Here is a 16,715-nt window from a genome sequence, read left to right on the forward strand (position 1 = left end):
GTAGTGATGCATTATTCAAAACTATAAATTCTCGTCATCGAAGGTCAGCTAAACTCATTCTGCCTGACCCATCACTAACTACTGACGCAAAACTGACAGCCCTCAATATACCTCAACTTAAACAACAGCTTTTATTTAATAAATCAGTTTTCATGCACAAGATCCTACATGACCAAGCACCCGAATATCTAACTCACTTGTTTCAATCAACACCTTCTCGGTATTCCACTTTCAAGCATAATCTGGCCTGCCCGAAGCCACGCATTGACATATTTAAAACTAGTCTTTCATACTCGGGAGCTTATGTCTGGAACCCCCTACCTACCTGCTTAAAATCGATCAGTAACCTTATAACATTCAAAACACATCTGCAAAAATACATTCAAACATCACTTTAATGTTATGTGCCAGGTTGCTCAAACGTATGTGTGCCTTTTATCCTTCTGAAAATGTGCATGTGTGTGTCTTGCGTCAACTTGGTGTGATAAGAATACATTCTCGTGTATTATTTCTTCTAGTATCTAAGATAGTATTACTGCATTTTTTGCTTGGAGATTCCTGCATAAATCTAAGATGGTATATATATATTAGGTCACGAACGTTTTTATTTTTTTTTTATTATTTTTTTTTTAACTCTGCTACCTGATCTTTTAGTTGGTTAGTGTGTCGTGTTATGTTGGCTTGCCTTATAAGTTAGTTGATCTTCTGTGTGCGTGTGCGTGTGCGTGTGCGTGTATATATGATTGTGTGTGTGTGTGTTCTGATAATGTATGGTTGTATTGCCCGTATTGTGATAACTGTATATCACATGTCTGTAAAGAATGATCTTATTCTTATATTACTATACTGTTCAAAAAAAGAAACGCATAGCTTGTAATATTTGGTTAATTTAGTTATATGGCTACAAGGATATCCACCAAACTGCAGAAAATGTTTATCTGGTCGTCGACCTTTCGTCCATTGCCACAAGTGAGCTCTGCACGTGACGCATGCGTTATCAGTGGCTACAATGTCAAAATTGCTTATTTGGCATGACCACTCGTCATGCTTCAGTGTAATCTCGTGAAACTCGGGGAATATTGAGCTCTCACCATGTCTTCCAAAACCCATAAAAGCGGATTGTTCGCCACAAAGAAATCAGACGACAATTCAGCGACGAAAGATGGCCCGATTGAGCAGAGAAGACCGCCAAATTGCATTGGGTCGTTTACAAGCAGGCCAAAGTCAAAGTGCAATCGCCAGGCACTTCCACGTGTCCCAGAGCACCATCAGTAGACTGTGGGTCAGGTTTCAAGCCACTGGCTCCGTTGCTGACTTGCCACGAGCGGGAAGACCAAGGGCGACAACTGCTGCTCACGACCGCTTCATACGGCTCCGCCACCTCCGGAATCGTTTCCTGTCGGCCTCATCTTCTGTCCAGGCTCTCCCCGGGCCACACCGATTATCGGACCAGACCGTGCGGAACCGCCTGCATGAAGCTGGTTTGAGAGCTCGCAGACCTCACAGAGGAGCTGTCCTCACCCGCCGCCATCGCCAGAACCGAGTGCAGTGGGGCAACCAGCACCTTCGCTGGACCGTCCGGAATCACTGGAGACACGTGTGGTTCAGCGACGAGTCCTACTTCCTGCTCCAGCGACATGATGGTCGGAGGAGGGTCTACCGGAGAGTAAACGAACGTTACGCGCCCAACTGTGTGGATGAGGCACCCGTTCATGGTGGTGGAGGCGTCATGGTGTGGGGGGCGATCAATACCGCTGGAAGGAGCACCCTGGTGCACGTCCAAGGGCGCATAACTGCCCAGCGATACGTGGAGGAAATTCTGCGCCCACACGCCCTTCCTCTTCTGGCTGACCAGGATGCCATATTCCAGCAGGACAACGCTCGCCCGCACACAGCACGACTCACCACCCAGTTCCTCACCGACCACCATGTCCAGGTGCTTCCCTGGCCATCCATGTCGCCAGACATGAACCCGATAGAACACCTCTGGGATGAATTGAACAGACGTGTGCGCAGGCGAGAAGAAGCGCCGGCAAATCACCGCGATCTATTGCAGGCACTTCAGGAGGAGTGGGACACCATCCCACAGCAAGATATCCGGCATCTGATCCAGTCCATGCCCAGAAGGTGCCGGGCAGTTGTTGCTGCTCAAGGCAGTCACACCCCCTACTGACTTGACAGCCTCGGCACCCAATCGTATTGCTTGACTGATTGATTTGAAGATGCAAATGAACTGTGTGTGCATTCAACTGTGTCCATACCAAATTTCAAACAAATAATCTAAATATTGGATTTTCTGTTAATTTTTTCGAAAAATAAAACAAATTTGGCAAGTAGCAACTATGCGTTTCTTTTTTTGAACAGTATATTATTGCGTGTGTCTGCGTTTCATCATAAAAAGTTTGTTCCTATGTATTCCCTTTTCGATTATAACCATTTTGCTTAGATCAGGACTAGCTGTAAGAAAGGTCCTACGGACCTAATGCTATCTTTCCTGCAATAAAGTTCAATGTTTCAATGTTTCAATGTTTCTCTCTCTCTCTCTCTCTCTCTCTCTCTCTCTCTCTCTCTCTCTCTCTCTCTCTCTCTCTCTCTCTCTCTCTCTCTCTCTCTCTCTCTCTCTCTCTCTCTCTGTTTCATAGACGCACACACACATATTTCAAATACTACACGTGTACCATTCTGTACTCATCTGACATGTGGATCGCGTTTAAACGGATAAAGCTAGCGCGTAGACAGATATAGCCGTTTCTTATCTTCTGATTCAACGCTAGTTTCACATTAGCATTGAAGACATGACAGTCTAATCTCGCTTTATTAAACTTTGACAATGTTATCACTGATAAATGCAATTACACCACGCGTTACTTTTATTGCATTATTTTCTCCCTGGATCCTTCTTTCTTGCGAAAAATCCTGGTTTCAGTTATTGTTGGAAAATCAGGCACTCGACGTCAGTTTAGCTCATTCTTTTTGTTTTTCTTCTTCTGTTTTTCTTTATAAATGCGGAACTTTTTACTTTTTTAAGTCAGTAATTGAACATGTTGTGGGTTGTACGAACTTGGTTTATCTGAAGGATCTTTCTCAACATCTCTCAGAAATAAGTCATTTCTTTAATTTGCAAGATGAAACTGTCTCGAACGCTACGTGTTTTGCTCAGAAGCAAGGTAAGATTGACGTTTCCCTTTCCATTTCATCAGGGAGTTGCCAAAGTGCATCTTTCTCTTTCTGCTTTACGTGCTGTTTACTTTTTATATTTAGTCAAGTTTTGACTAAATATTTTAACATCGAGGGGGAATCGAAACGAGGGTCGTGGTGTATGTGCGTGTGTCTGTGTGTCTGTGTGTGTGTGTAGAGCGATTCAGACGAAACTACTGGACCGATCTTTATGAAATTTGACATGAGAGTTCCTGGGTATGAAATCCCCGAAGGTTTTTTTCATTTTTTTGATAAATGTCTTTGATGACGTCATATCCGGCTTTTCGTGAAAGTTGAGGCGGCACTGTCACGCCCTCATTTTTCAACCAAATTGGTTGAAATTTTGGTCAAGTAATCTTCGACGAAGCCCGGGGTTCGGTATTGCATTTCAGCTTGGTGGCTTAAAAATTAATTAATGACTTTGGTCATTAAAAATCTGAAAATTGTAAAAAAAAATAAAAATTTATAAAACGATCCAAATTTACGTTTATCTTATTCTCCATCATTTGCTGATTCCAAAAACATATAAATATGTTATATTTGGATTAAAAACAAGCTCTGAAAATTAAATATATAAAAATCATTATCAAAATTAAATTGTCCAAATCAATTTAAAAACACTTTCATCTTATTCCTTGTCGGTTCCTGATTCCAAAAACATATAGATATGATATGTTTGGATTAAAAACACGCTCAGAAAGTTAAAACAAAGAGAGGTACAGAAAAGCGTGCTATCCTTCTTAGCGCAACTACTACCCCGCTCTTCTTGTCAATTTCACTGCCTATGCCGTGAGCGGTGGACTACGAGTATACGGTCTTGCTGCGTTGCATTGCGTTCAGTTTCATTCTGTGAGTTCGACAGCTACTTGACTAAATATTGTATTTTCGCCTTACGCGACTTGTTTTGGTTAGGGTTGCTTTTTTGTTTTTGTTTTTTGTTGTTGTGTGGTGTGTGCGTTTGTGTGTGAGTGTGTGAGTGTGTGTGTGTGTGTGTGTGTGTGTGAGTGTGTGTGTGTGTGTGTGTGTGTGTGTGTGTGTGTGTGGACTGGGTGGCCGAGTACTTGCGCTCGGAATCGAGAGGTTGCGTGTTCGACCCTGGGTCAGGCCGCTATTTTCTCCCCCCTTTCCTAACCTAGGTGGTGGGTTCAAGTGCTAGTCTTTCGGATGAGACGAAAAACCGAGGTCCCTTCGTGTACACTACATTGGGGTGTGCACGTTAAAGATCCCACGATTGACAAAAGGGTCTTTCCTGGCAAAATTGTATAGGCATAGATACAAATGTCCACCAAAATACCCGTGTGACTTGGAATAATAGGCCGTGAAAAGTAGGATATGCGCCGAAATGGCTGCGATCTGCTGGCCGATGTGAATGCGTGATGTATTGTGTAAAAAAATTCCATCTCACACGGCATAAACAAATCCCTGCGCCTTGAATAAAAATTGAAAAAATAAAATAAATCCCTGCGCTTAGAACTGTACCCACGGAATACGCGCGATATAAGCCTCATATTGATTGATTGATTGATTGTGTGTGCGTGTGTGTGCACGATGTGTGTGTGTGTGTGTGTGTGTGTGTGTGTGTGTGTGTGTGTGTGTGTGTGTGTGTGTGTGTGTGTGTGTGTGTATGTATGTGTGTGTGTGAGTGTAGGCTATATGTGTTGGCGTGTACTATGTGAGTCTGCGCTTGAGCCTGTGCGTGTGTCCGTTTCTCTGTCATCTTCTCTGTCCCCCTGTCTGTCTCTCTTTCTCTCTCTCGTTCTTTCTCTCTCTCTCTCTCTCTCTCTCTTTCTCTATCTCTCTCTCTCTCTCTCTCTCTCTCTCTCTCTCTCTCTCTCTCTCTCTCTCTCTCTCTCTCTCTCTCTCTCTCTCTCTCTCTCTCTCGCGTTAGTGTTTCATAACGCAAGAATGTTTGTATAGCCTACAACGTGTATATAGTCCTGTGAATAGTTTTTCTGCCTTTAACTGTCATGCTTATCTTTTGTAATTGTTTTACGTTTGTATATATATGTATTTAAGATTAGAATAGTCCCTCTCTGGGTGAGGGCTGGTTGAAAAGAAGCTCGTTTATATTGCTTATACCACAACCCTCGTAAAATAAAATTTGATTTGATTTGAAATTTGATTTGATCTCTCTCTCTCACTCACTCTCTCTGCCTGTGTGTGTTAGCATGTGGACTTTGTGCAAGGCTATAGCTACCCTTTCGAAGCAGTTCCTTTACGCTACTCTCTCAATGCATCGCATGTATGGTACCGCTTTACGTAACCTTATGAATTGTGTGCATACCGTCTCTTATCTTTTCACGTTTGCCACCCAGCAAGTGTTTGTGCATGTGTCTGCTTCTTATCTTAGTAAAACAGTATTTCTAGATGACAAGTCTTCAGTGGAATACATTTTAGCAACCAACATGGTCTAATATATGTGTCTATCTCTGCGACCAAAACAGAACTGACCTTGCAAAAGATGCAGTATGTTGAATAATTATAAAGGTTAAAGGCACATTCCTTCCCGTCACAAGTTTTGAGTTTTGCCATGGATCACAACTATAATTATGTAATGTCTACTTTGATTTTAATCTGTTACATCTGGTTTGATCTCTATCTGTTATATCTAATTTGATCTCAATCTGTTATATCTTTTTACGTAGAGGGGGGAATCGAGACGAGGGTGTAGGTGTATACGTATGTGTGTGTGTATGTGTGTGTGTGTGTGTGTGTGTGTGTGTGTGTGTGTGTGTGTGTGTGTCTGTGTGTGTGTGTGTGTGTGTGTGTGTGTGTGTGTGTGTGTGTGTGTGTGTGTAGAGCGATTCAGAGAAAACTACTGGACCGATCTTCATGAAACTTGACATGAGAGATCCTGAGTATAATATCCCCAGATTTGTTTTCATTTTTTGGATAAATAGCTTTGATGACGTCATATCCGGCTTTTCGTGAAAGTTGAGGCGGCACTGTCACGCTCTCATTTTTCAACCAAATTGGTTGAAAGGGTTTTGGTATTGCATTTCAGCTTGGGGGCTTAAAAACTAATTAATGAGTTTGCTCATTAAAGTTCTCATTAAAATCGATTTTTCGCAAACAGATTTATAATTGATTGCATCGTATTCTTCATCATATTCTGAATCTAAAAATATATACATATGTTATGTTTACTCTTAAAATGTGATCACAATTAACGAAAATAGATTAATTAGTCTTTCGATAAAAATTTAAGAAATCGATCCAAAAATGATTTCATCTTATTCTTTATCATTTCCTGATTCCAAAAACATATATATATGATAGGTTGTATTCAAAACAAGCTCCGAAAGTTAACAAGAATACAGAAAAGCGCGCTTTCCTGCTTAGCACAATACGCTACCGCGCTATTCTAGCGTGTTAATTTCACTGCGTTTTGCACTTGAAAGGTGAGCGATTTCCTTCTCGCGGGGATTGACGAAGCTGTACTGTCTTGGTGAAAAACTACAGTGCGTTCAGTTTCATTCCGTGAGTTCGACAGCTTGACTAAAGGTAGTAATTTCGCCTTACGCGACTTGTTTGATCTTTATCTGTTATATCTAGTTTGATCTCTATCTGTTATATCTAGTTTGATCTCTATCTGTTATATCTAGTTTGATCTCTATCTGTTATATCTAGTTTGATCTCTATCTGTTATATCTAGTTTGATCTATATCTGTTATATCTAGTTTGATCTCTATCTATTATGTATAGCTTGATCTCTATCTTTTATATCTCGTTTGATTTACATCTGTTATATCTAGTTTGATCTCTATCTGTTATATCTTGTTTGATCTCTATCTGTTATGTATAGCTTGATCTCTATCTTTTATATCTCGTTTGATCTCTATCTGTTATATCTAGTTTGATCTCTATCTGTTATATCTTGTTTGATCTCTATCTGTTATGTATAGCTTGATCTCTATCTTTTATATCTCGTTTGATTTACATCTGTTATATCTAGTTTGATCTCTATCTTTTATATCTCGTTTGATTTACATCTGTTATATCTAGTTTGATCTCTATCTGTTATATCTAGTTTGATCTCTATCTGTTATATCTAGTTTGATCTCTATCTGTTATATTTAGTTTGATCTCTATCTGTTATATCTAGTTTGATCTCTATCTGTTATATCTAGTTTGATCTCTATCTATTATATCTAGTTTGATCTCTATCTGTTATATCTAGTTTGATTTATATCTGTTATATCTAGTTTGATCTCCATCTGTTATATCTCGTTTGATCTCTATCTGTTATATCTAGTTTGATCTCTATCTGTTATATCTAGTTTGATCTATATCTGTTATATCTAGTTTGATCTCTATCTGTATATCTAGTTTGAGCTGTATCTGTATATCTAGTTTGATTTATATTTGTTATATCTAGTTTGATCTCTATCTGTATATCTAGTTTGATTTATATCTGTTATATTTAGCTTGATCTCTATCTGTTATATTTAGTTTGATCTCTATCTGTTATATCTAGTTTGATCTCTATCTGTTATATCCAGTTTGATCTATGAATGAAATAATTTCGCAGACGGACACTTGTGGCGCTTTCAAGAAATTAATTCGTAAAAACATTCCCACTCTTTACATAAAGTATACAGGCTGTTTATTGTTGGTGTGTCTCTCAGCGGAGGGGTTGCGTTACAAATGCAAAAGGCCGCCCAGAGCTCAGATGATTATAAAACGAATTATAAAAGAAGGACAGTGACTTTAAAAAGCAGTTTGCTGACCTAGCGTCACACATACTCTTTTCGTCTGTGACCTGGCTATGGAAAATTGTGGCAGGTAAATAAGAAACTAATCAGTACATAACATTCCCTTTCTACATACAGCAAGCAAGCTGTGTACACGCGATGTGTCTTTAAGCGGAGGGATTGCTTTACCCATGCAACACGCAACTAGAGCTCAGATCATTAACCGAAATACACAAGAAGGACAGTGCCTTTAACAAGCAGTTTGCTGACCTAGCAGTTTGCTGACCTAGCGTCACATGCACTCTTTTTGTCTGCGACCTACTAGCCATGGTGCATGCAGGGAGGTCTTCAACTTGCTGTTAATTTCGGCCATGAAAACCTAAATGTACGCAAGAGATTTGCTTGTGACAAACATACAGAGTTGATAGTATACAAGTACGTATCTAGTACAGCTGGGATGATGGATAAAACGAAACGACAGAAAAAAGGATCCTGGACTTACTTCAAGGGAAAATCAACAGTAAAACAGTTTGTATTATCTGTTTCTTTTGTTGTAAAAGAAAACATTGAATGTCAAGAAATTAGACAAGTAAGCGACAGCGTAGGTAGTTTATAACACCCCCCCCCACACACACACACACACACACACACACACGCACACACACACACGCACAAACACACAAACACACACACACACACACACACACGCACACACACAGAGCCATTTTTCATCATAAATATTTCTTTTTTGCGCCAACTGTTTCGTTTGCAATCTCCACATGATTTTGATTTTTGATTTGACCCACAGGAACTTGTATCAAAGCGCCGGCCAATTGAAGTGTCCTACTGGTATCACTAGTAATGAATACAAGTAGTAACAATTGAAGTGTCCTACTGGTATCACTAGTAATGAATACAAGTAGTAACAATTGAAGTGTCCTACTGGTATCACTAGTAATGAATACAAGTAGTAACAATTGAAGTATCCTACTGGTATCACTAGTAATGAATACAAGTAGTAACAATTGAAGTGTCCTACTGTATCACTAGTAATGAATACAAGTAGTAATAGTACTCCGTCGCGATATAACCTTAAATGGTTGAAAACGACGTTAAACACCACATAAAGAAAGAAAGTAATAGTACTACAGTAAGGATAAAGGAGTATGATACTTCAATCGACCGGTGCTCTGATACAAGCTCCTGTGATTTGACACACACAGGGAGCATTCTGGCTTCTGATCGTGGTCCTGGCATGGGTCATCATAGGACTTCTCCAAGTCGGCTACCCTCGACGTTCTTCAAAAAGTTATCTGCAAACATTTTCTAGTAACGAAGATAAGAAGACGAGGAAAGTGACAAATGTTGCCAGCAATTTCAATGATTTTCCCAGGAATGTCCACAATGTTGCACATGATTTAAACCATGTTGCTGGCGAGGAAAAGGAAGCTGCCGGTGATCCCGTTCTCGTCAGTGACTTGAAAGATGATCACTATGATGGTGATGGCGATTCCAACAATGTTGCCAATGACGTCATCAATGTTGCCAGTGATTTACGGCTTGTCAATGACGCGGCGAAAGATGTCGTCACTGACTTGGACGATCCTGTCAATCACCGAGCGGACATGGAAAGTGAAAGCATTGACGTCATTTACATCGAGCAGGCAAAACTCGACCAGGAGCATAATAATTCCACTGCCAAACGTTCTGCCAGTGAAAAGAAGCTTAGCAAGAAACCCTCGGGTACCCCTGGTGTGAAAGATGCAAATAAACATGACAGACACATCAGAGGAGACAACCGTCACGTCATTCCTGCTGATGACGTAAAACATGACGTCAAAGGTCCACATTTTCAAGCGAAAGGTAAAATCAGAGGAAAAGGTTATCCCCTCAGAAATGTCAAAAGAAAAGATGTTGGAACTGATTCAGATCACACAGGACAAGTAGCACGACCAAAGTCAGCAGTTACCTTGACTGCTCCCAATGCTGCACGCATCAAGCGCCATCGTCGGGCAATTCTCTATTCTTGCAAGTGAGTCGGATTTTTGTTGTTTTTACAATTATTTTGTCCAATGATTATTATCTCCAACTTGTGTATGTGGAACAAACGTAGAATTTTCTTACACATGTTTGAGACTACGCATATATCTTTAATATTAGGGTAGTATAGCATGACGTCTGATCTCTGACCTGTCTGTGAAATGCAAGTTGTATGCATGGCGTCTGATCTTTGACCTGTTTTCATGTGCATTTGAAGTAGATCTGTACTGTGTGTGTGTGTGTGTGTGTGTGTGCACTGTGTGTGTGTGTGTGTGTGTGTGTGTGTGTGTATGTGTGTGTGTATGTGTGTGTGTGTGTGTGTGTGTGTGTGTGTGAAGAGAGATTCTAAGAAAACCTCCGAAAACTGACCATAAACCGTGAAAACAAGTGTCAGTAACATGTACGGGAGGATCGAACGCTAGTTTCAATGAAACGTCGATCGCTATCAAGAAAATTCAAACGATGTTGTCCACAACAGCAAGATCACAATCTGCGGAGGGTGGGCTGACCGGCAGAAGGGGGTGGTCAGTGCCTATGTCCTGTCCGTGCTGCTGGACAGAGACTTCAAGCTGGACATGCCCCGGCCCTGTGACGTCTCGGTCTTCTTGGAACCCAACAAGGTAGGGATCTCGTACTTGTTATATTTAAAGCATGCTGCTGACGGGTCATTTTTGAAAACCCTAGAAATTGTCAGATTGGATCGTTTTTATATTTAGTCAAGTTTTGACTAAATATTTTAACATCGAGGGGGAATCGAAACGAGGGTCGTGGTGTATGTGCGTGTGTCTGTGTGTGTGTCTGTGTGTGTGTGTGTGTGTGTAGAGCGATTCAGACTAAACTACTAGACCGATCTTTATGAAATTTGACATGAGAGTTCCTGGGTATGAAATCCCCGAACGTTTTTTTCATTTTTTTGATAAATGTCTTTGATGACGTCATATCCTGCTTTTCGTGAAAGTTAAGGCGGCACTGTCACGCCCTCATTTTTCAACCAAATTGGTTGAAATTTTGGTCAAGTAATCTTCGACGAAGCCCGGACTTCGGTATTGCATTTCAGCTTGGTGGCTTAAAAATTAATTAATGACTTTGGTCATTAAAAATCTGAAAATTGTAAAAAAAAATAAAAATTTATAAAACGATCCAAATTTACGTTTATCTTATTCTCCATCGTTTGCTGATTCCAAAAACATATAAATATGTTATATTTGGATTAAAAACAAGCTCTGAAAATTAAATATATAAAAATTATTATCAAAATTAAATTGTCCAAATCAATTTAAAAACACTTTCATCTTATTCCTTGTCGGTTCCTGATTCCAAAAACATATAGATATGATATGTTTGGATTAAAAACACGCTCAGAAAGTTAAAACAAAGAGAGGTACAGAAAAGCGTGCTATCCTTCTTAGCGCAACTACTACCCCGCTCTTCTTGTCAATTTCACTGCCTTTGCCATGAGCGGTGGACTGACGATGCTACGAGTATACGGTCTTGCTGAAAAATGGCATTGCGTTCAGTTTCATTCTGTGAGTTCGACAGCTACTTGACTAAATATTGTATTTTCGCCTTACGCGACTTGTTCTTTCTTCCTTTCTTTCTTGTTCCTCCTAATATTTCTTTTCTCTAGTTCTTTCTTTCTTTTCTTTCTTTCTTTGTCTCGTTCTTTCTTTCTTTTATTCTTTCTGCCTTTGTTGTCTTCTTTCGTTCTTTCTTTCCAACGACAACTCGTCAGTGCGATGTGTTTGAGCGTCTGTCTGCTTACGCTCTGGGCTGGTGTGCACGGGAAGGTATCAGCTAGGTGGGAACCAGCCGCGGGGTCGGATTGGTTTGTATCCCAACAAATGTCGATTTCAACTTACCCGACCCTACGGCTGGTGTCCACCCAGTTAGAGTTGTATGCACCCCAGCCCTGGTAGCAGTTTTGCAAAATGGCTATCTAGAGTTGGCCTATTCATGATGTTTAAAATAGCGCAGTGAACGGGGTTTTATTCAGTTGTTGTCGCTTTTCTGTGTTAATTGTTTCTCAAAAACATTGCACAGCCGTCGAGCTTGCATTCAGTCGTTTGCGCTTTCCTATGTCACATAATCATCAAAAACCACACTGGTCTCTCTACAGTTTCTTATTGTGACAGGGAGACTACTGCGTCACCCTTCACAGCTGACTCTGCAGTTGTCTCCCAGCGAAGCGCGCGAGCTGTTTCTAGCTCGACGTATCTTCTACGTCGCTGGCAACTGTGAATTGCAGAGTTCTGTTTGTGATAGGGTCCGGCTGCTGCTGGCTCCTTGTATCAGAATATTTTAAGAATACCCCTTCTTATCCAGGTATCTCTAATGACAACTAATAATTAGATGAGCGGTAGGAACGGTGATGACATACTGTACATAAAAAACGCTCGCGCTGGACCCGAGTACTCTTCAGACTGGCTCGCTCCCCCAGTATGAACGTTTTTGTCTTGTGCACGTTTAAGACCAAGTGATTGATCTGTGTGAATTACAGACATTCCCATGTCTTGGTGGGAGCAACACAACGTGTGATTTGGAACATTGGAGAAAACAGTGAGTTACGGGTGATGTAAGATCTACACGTCTTGGTGGGAGCAACACAACGTGTGATTTGGAACATTGGAGAAAACAGTGAGTTACGGGTGATGTAAGATCTACACGTCTTGGTGGGAGCAACACAACGTGTGATTTGGAACATTGGAGAAAACAGTGAGTTACGGGTGATGTTAGATCTACACGTCTTGGTGGGAGCAACACAACGTGTGATTTGGAACATTAGAGAAAACAGTGAGTTACGGGTGATGTAAGATCTACACGTCTTGGTGGGAGCAACACAACGTGTGATTTGGAACATTGGAGATAACAGTGAGTTACGGGTGATGTTAGATCTACACGTCTTGGTGGGAGCAACACAACGTGTGATTTGGAACATTGGAGAAAACAGTGAGTTACGGGTGATGTTAGATCTACACGTCTTGGTGGGAGCAACACAACGTGTGATTTGGAACATTGGAGATAACAGTGAGTTACGGGTGATGTTAGATCTACACGTCTTGGTGGGAGCAACACAACGTGTGATTTGGAACATTGGAGAAAACAGTGAGTTACGGGTGATGTAAGATCTACACGTCTTGGTGGGAGCAACACAACGTGTGATTTGGAACATTGGAGATAACAGTGAGTTACGGGTGATGTAAGATCTACACGTCTTGGTGGGAGCAATACAACGTGTGATTTGGAACATTGGAGATAACAGTGAGTTACGGGTGATGTAAGATCTACACGTCTTGGTGGGAGCAACACAACGTGTGATTTGGAACATTGGAGATAACAGTGAGTTACGGGTGATGTAAGATCTACACGTCTTGGTGGGAGCAATACAACGTGTGATTTGGAACATTGGAGATAACAGTGAGTTACGGGTGATGTAAGATCTACACGTCTTGGTGGTAGCAACACAACGTGTGATTTGGAACATTGGAGATAACTGTGAGTTACGGGTGATGTTAGATCTACACGTCTTGGTGGGAGCAACACAACGTGTGATTTGGAACATTGGAGAAAACAGTGAGATCTACACGTCTTGGTGGGAGCAACACAACGTGTGATTTGGAACATTGGAGAAAACAGTGAGTTACGGGTGATGTAAGATCTACACGTCTTGGTGGAGGCAACACAACGTGTGATTTGGAACATTGAAGAAAACAGTGAGTTACGGGTGATGTAAGATCTACACGTCTTGGTGGGAGCAACACAACGTGTGATTTGGAACATTAGAGAAAACAGTGAGTTACGGGTGATGTTAGATCTACACGTCTTGGTGGAAGCAACACAACGTGTGATTTGGAACATTGGAGAAAACAGTGAGTTACGGGTGATGTAATATCTACACGTCTTGGTGGAGGCAACACAACGTGTGATTTGGAACATTAGAGAAAACAGTGAGTTACGGGTGATGTAAGATCTACACGTCTTGGTGGAGGCAACACAACGTGTGATTTGGAACATTAGAGAAAACAGTGAGTTACGGGTGATGTTAGATCTACACGTCTTGGTGGAAGCAACACAACGTGTGATTTGGAACATTGGAGAAAACAGTGAGTTACGGGTGATGTAATATCTACACGAACGCGCACATGTATTTGCTACACGTTCACTCATCTAGAACACTGTATCATCATCAGGTGGACTGGGTGCTAAGACCAGAAGACGTGGAACAAGCCAGTAGCAGACATGACGTGGAAGGGATCGACTCCCATGGCTATGACCTGGTCAACAGGATGCTGAAAGCGGACGACCTGCAGCTGCCAGAGCTGGATGCTGACATCGTCTACGTCACCTGGAACATGGAGCTCGTGCGCATGTTGCGAAAACACCGTCTGGCTCAACGAGTGCCTTGGCTGGACCCTAAGGTATGGTTGGCACAAAGAGTCAACAATCCCAAAAAGGCATGAAAAAATCAGTTGCCTTGGTTGGACCCTAAGGTATTTTCATTTTCATTGTCATTACTTTATTGACCAATCGCAGGGAAATCCGGGGCCCTTCCCAGGGCCTCACATCCATGAGAGGTAGCATAGGACAAATGTCCTGGCCAATGTAAAAGTGATAGGACATTTGTCCTGAACAAAAACAAATCAATAGGACATTTTTTTTCCGAAACACAAAACGTAAATATAATTAAACTTGACTAGTTTCTTGGCACGAGGGTAAACGAACAAAAATACTGTTCTTGGCAAAAAGTGAGCAGCTTTGACTGCCACAGCTGCCCCCTTTTCTTGTTTTGTCAGCTGTCGGGTTTCAACTATCTCCTTGTCTCTCTGGAGAGATGGCATTTGCACACTAGTCTAATAGCATGGTCTTTGGTTTCTTGATGATCGGTAAGGGCCGATTTGTGAAAGTTCGAACAGCCAACGGTAAAAGTGTTGGACTTCCCTGTGTGCTGACATGAGGTGCAAAACATAAGTTTCCTCTCTGGGTCATGCGACATCCACGGGAATGATGTCGCCCAGCTTAAGACGAAGTTACGCGTGGGGGTGAGGGAGGGGGTAGTGTCTTTCTTCGGCTCCGATGTTTGACCATCGCGATCGACATTCTCACCTGGGCGATCGGGCTCTAACTGCTCTGGGGCTGGAGGAAGTTCAGTTTCCGTGCTACTGACAGATGATGAGGGAAGGGACTTGAAGTGTAATTTCTTCTGTCCCTTTTCTGGGATCAGTTTTCGTTTAGGCGGCATGTTTGTTATTTTCGGGGAAAGCGCGAAAGGAGACAACTCTCAACTGGCTTCGAGCATTCCGAGTTGCGAGCCTTGGAAACTCTTTGGTACTAGAGGTACAAAGTGTCTAATTTCGTCTGCTACACATCGCTTCGCAATACATCGATAAAATAGCATTCAAACTACTGTAAATTGAGAAGTACTGACGATGTCCGGATCAAATGATAGAATAATCGGACATTGACCACTTTGTGACAAAAACAATAGGACATTTGTCCTCCTGCATGAAAAATGTATAGGACATTTGAAAAAAATATCCTCATATGTCCGATGTCCGACGTGGATGTGAGGCCCTGCCTTCCTCCCAGTATGTTGTCGGAGCGTATAATGATTGACAAATCAAAACGTAATGTTCACAGCTAGATATGTCGAACCAGCGGACGTTTAAGTGCAGAGACAAACACTAATAAGACCAAACTTATCTGACAAAATGTTCAGCCGCTTGCAAAATGTAGCGCCACAATGTCTCACAACTCCATTCGTTCTCAGGTCTCGCTGGCGGAGGTGTACCGCCACGTCCTCAAGGCATTGTTCAAGCCCACTCCACATTTACAAGCCAAGATAGACGACATGCACAGGTACCGACCCCCAGACACCAAGCTGGTCTGCGCCCAGATCCGCATCGGAGGCAGCACGGACTTCAGCGACACGGAGACCTTCAACTCCCTGCAAGGCGTCCAGAACCTCATGGCGTTCTTGCGGCAGTACAACGACACCGTTCGTTACAGGATTCTGTTTGCGTCTGACAATGTGCAAGTAAGAGTGGGGCGGGGGGATGGTGGTGGGGGGGGGGGGGGTAAGGGGGGGGGGTGATGGAGGGGGGGAAGGGGGTAGGGAAGGAGAAAGTGGGAGGGGGAGCAAGAAGGAGAGAAAGTGGTGTGTATGTAAGTGCGTGTGTGTGTGGGGTGGGTGTGGGTGTGTGTGTGGGGGTGGGTGTGGGGGTGGGTGTGGGTGTGTGTGTGGGGGTGGGTGTGTGTGTGCGAGTGTGTGTGTGTTTCTGTGTCTGTGTGCCTCTATAGGGCCGGACTTCAAACACAGACACACGAATGTTACTTTTTAACCGAAATTGTTGGCCAAAGACGCTTGAGACAGATTCAACCTTTTTATTGATTTTGATTACTTGTTTAAAAGATGTTTAAGTTGAATCTCCGCGACGAAATTATTTTCAGTAAAATAAATGATTACAGCGAATATTTGCCGCACTATGAATTAAAATAATGTAAAGGTAATCTTGCATCTTGCTTTGCTTTTTTGCAGGCACTAAACATTGGAAAGCAAAAATTCCCAGAAACCTTCATGCAGTCAGCAGGGCCCATCACCCACGTAGACAGATACAAAGGTCACGACGCATGCGCAGGTTTTGGGCGCGCCATCTTGGATCAAGTGATGTTGGCTACGTGCGATGTTCTTGTCATCTCTGAAAGCGGGCTGGGGAAGATTGCCGCCTTTCTAAGGAACACGGACGATGATCTGTATTTGTTCCATGATTCAAAGGTCAGCGTCTTCCG

At 42.1% G+C, this 16,715-nt stretch overlaps 1 protein-coding gene across 1 annotated transcript in view; it reads left to right on the forward strand.

Moving 5' to 3' along the window:
• The first annotated feature begins 2,963 nt into the window (after positions 1 to 2,963).
• Positions 2,964 to 16,715, forward strand: part of LOC138963622 (uncharacterized) — a 14,355-nt gene continuing 603 nt past the window's right edge. Inside the window, exons 1-6 of the mRNA XM_070335468.1 lie at positions 2,964 to 3,167; positions 9,116 to 9,924; positions 10,411 to 10,552; positions 14,120 to 14,347; positions 15,697 to 15,963; positions 16,465 to 16,715. The exon at positions 16,465 to 16,715 is cut by the window's right edge and continues 603 nt beyond it. Of these exons, the coding sequence (XP_070191569.1) occupies positions 3,126 to 3,167; positions 9,116 to 9,924; positions 10,411 to 10,552; positions 14,120 to 14,347; positions 15,697 to 15,963; positions 16,465 to 16,715 (1,739 nt within the window). The 5' untranslated portion in view covers positions 2,964 to 3,125. The remainder of the gene's footprint in view (positions 3,168 to 9,115; positions 9,925 to 10,410; positions 10,553 to 14,119; positions 14,348 to 15,696; positions 15,964 to 16,464) is intronic.

Source organism: Littorina saxatilis, linkage group LG4, assembly GCF_037325665.1.
Source record: "Littorina saxatilis isolate snail1 linkage group LG4, US_GU_Lsax_2.0, whole genome shotgun sequence".
Lineage (NCBI taxonomy): Eukaryota > Metazoa > Mollusca > Gastropoda > Littorinimorpha > Littorinidae > Littorina > Littorina saxatilis.